Raw genomic sequence first — 2,651 nt, 5'->3', positions numbered from 1 at the left:
CAGGGGGCTGGGGTTAGTCTCAGGGGGCCCGGTTGGTCTCGGGGGGCCCGGTTGGTCTCAGGGGGCTCGGGTTAGTCTCAGGGGGCCCGGTTGGTCTCGGGGGGCCCGGTTGGTCTCAGGGGGCTCGGGTTAGTCTCAGGGGGCCCGGTTAGTCTCGGGGGGCCCTTGACTAGGCCACTCTAACCCTTCAGTCTGAACCTTTCCTGTCTGTGGTAGTGCTGGTCTGCTGGAAGCTGAGCTGCTCTCCACACCTCAGCATGATGCCGTCCTTTCCGTGTTTAGCTGCAGGGATCGTTTGCATGTCGGCCAACCAGACATTTTTAGCTCTGCTTCCTCCACGCAGCAGGAGGGTGCGATCTGGATGGTTTCCAGGGCAACTTGGCGTCCGCCTGCTGTTGGCTCCGCCCCTGCAGCTCTGCGTGGAGGAACCCTCTGTGTTTTAATAACCCTCCTCCCTCTCATCTCACCCGCTTTCTTCATGCAGCACATCTGCCGGTCGGCCACGTTGGCAGGTTGGGGGGAGCTGTACGGACGGACGGGATACAACTACATCTTCTCAGGTAGAAACACGCGTCTGCACACAGAACACAGGAGGTTGGGTTTTCCATCCTGCTCTGTCATGAAACCGTAGGAGCAGGGATTGGTCTGAGCCGACCAGAACGAGGAGAACAGCAGCTGTTTGTGTCCGGAGGTCAAACATTCAGCGCAAAGTTCTCTGCAATAAAAACCAGATTCATCTGCTGCTGGCAGACCATCCTCCCTAACCTTCCTGGTCGGTTTGCAGGGGGCAGCGACGACACCGGGGCAGAACCAGAGGAGCTCCCAGAGGACGACGGCGCAGTCAGGTAACGGAGATATTAACCTGTGTCATCCAGGCATTAGACCGCACCGCCCGCCCTCTAAAGGTTCTGCTCCGTGCCGTTTCTCCTCAGGAACGGAGACTCGCAGCTCTTTGACAAAGTTCGAGGTCACGACATCAAGCTGCTGCGCTATCTGTCGGTTCGCTACATCTGTGACCTGATGGTGGAGAACAAGAAGGTCAAGTTTGGCCTGAAGTAAGTCTGGCTCCTCGCTAACTCCTCCACCTCTCAGTTGTTTCCCTGCAGAAAAATAAACGATCGAAACGGTGAAAAACTGCATTTCTAATCAGCTGAATCTCTATGGAGCCAGAAATGTCAGATTTTTCACAGGATTTTACCAAAAAGGCAAATAAATGCTGCAGAGAATCTGTTCAGTTCAGGAATGCAACATGGAATGGGACGTCTCTCCAGCTGTCAATCACGTTTCCCCGCCCACTACCGTCAGATTGGGCTCAAAGTCTGAATGTGAAAGAAAGTGTAAAAAAAAACTGAAAGTAATGGATTTGAATCTGAAAATATAAAATCTACGACTGCAATAAAGAAAAGAATTAGAAAAAGTGTAATCAAAATACTAAACTGAATTTAGATTCAATACTTAGTATTTTATTTTTTCCCTTTTCAGTTTCTCAAATTATAAGATAAAAATTTCACATCAAATATCAACTTTTCTTTTTCCAGTTTAAACTAAGATTGAGAAGTTTATAAACATTTTCACTGTTTTCTGACTCCATAAATTCCTGCGCTGCAGAATAGAAAAGATTCCTTCTGATCAGTGATTGAAGGAATTTCCTACCTTAGAATAATCCAGATTATTTCCTCATTCTGACCTCAAACAGGGAGCGTTTCCATAGTAACTGACTCGGTGTTTGAGGAGCTGAGGGGGTAGGTTGAATATGTGGGAGCCCCGTAGAAACGGATCCGGTGCAGGTCGGGTTCTGTGGGCGGACCGGTTCTGTTTTTTAAAGCCGTCCTCGTCTCTCTGCAGCGTGACGTCTTCGGAGAAGGTGGACAAGGCCCAACGCTACGCAGACTTCACCCTGCTCTCCGTGCCTTACCCAGGTCAGGGGAACCGCTCCGGAACCCGGATTTTATTCTGCTGATGCAATATTTCATCAGAACCAGGTTTCGGCCCGTCAGAACCTTGAGGTCTGTTTGTGGATCTGTTGTTTTCCAGGTTGTGAGTTTTTTAAGGACTACAAAGACAGAGATTACACGGCGGAGGGGCTGGTGTTTAACTGGAACCAGGTACCGGTACCGGTTCTGTCCCTTATGTCGGCCCGGGTAATGCTGAGCTCATGTTCTGATCTTCCTCCGTCTTCACTCACAGGACTTTGTGGACGCTCCTCTGACGATCCCTCTGCGCTTCTCTCAGAACTTGAACATCGACTGGACCCGGTACCAGGTGGGCTGCCCTCCTGCTTTGTTCTGATCCGGTTTAGTTCTGCAGCTCCATCCCTGCTCCCACAGGCTGTAGCAACAGAGGTGACCCAGTGTCTGTTTTCCTAATGTTTCCTGTCTGTGTCTGTAATGCAGTCGTGGGACCTGGTGGAGCAGACCCAGAACTACCTGAAGCTGCTTCTCCACATCATCAACAGTGATGGTAGGTGGATGATCCGGTGAATCTCCGTCACAAAGTTAGCTCGACCATTTAACCACGTACGTCAGCCTGTTAGCCTTCAGAGCTGCGTTCATCGGCTAACCCTTCAGCGCTGCGTTCATCGGCTAACCCTTCAGAGCTGCGTTCATCGGCTAACCCTTCAGAGCTGCGTTCATCGGCTAACCCTTCAGCGC

General features: G+C 50.9%; 1 protein-coding gene across 1 annotated transcript in view; it reads left to right on the top strand.

Annotated features, from left to right (window-relative positions):
- Nucleotides 1-2,651, top strand: part of mtmr14 (myotubularin related protein 14) — a 17,844-nt gene that overhangs the window by 2,362 nt on the left and 12,831 nt on the right. Inside the window, exons 2-8 of the mRNA XM_015401448.1 lie at nucleotides 485-560; nucleotides 785-845; nucleotides 933-1,055; nucleotides 1,846-1,919; nucleotides 2,035-2,105; nucleotides 2,188-2,262; nucleotides 2,394-2,460. Coding sequence (XP_015256934.1) covers nucleotides 485-560; nucleotides 785-845; nucleotides 933-1,055; nucleotides 1,846-1,919; nucleotides 2,035-2,105; nucleotides 2,188-2,262; nucleotides 2,394-2,460 — 547 coding nt within the window. The remainder of the gene's footprint in view (nucleotides 1-484; nucleotides 561-784; nucleotides 846-932; nucleotides 1,056-1,845; nucleotides 1,920-2,034; nucleotides 2,106-2,187; nucleotides 2,263-2,393; nucleotides 2,461-2,651) is intronic.

The sequence above is a fragment of the Cyprinodon variegatus genome, unplaced genomic scaffold (genome assembly GCF_000732505.1).
Source record: "Cyprinodon variegatus isolate N-32 unplaced genomic scaffold, C_variegatus-1.0 Scaffold1220, whole genome shotgun sequence".
Classification (NCBI taxonomy): domain Eukaryota; kingdom Metazoa; phylum Chordata; class Actinopteri; order Cyprinodontiformes; family Cyprinodontidae; genus Cyprinodon; species Cyprinodon variegatus.
Note: the sequence above shows the minus strand (reverse complement) of the source record. Positions and strands in the feature narration are given on the sequence as shown.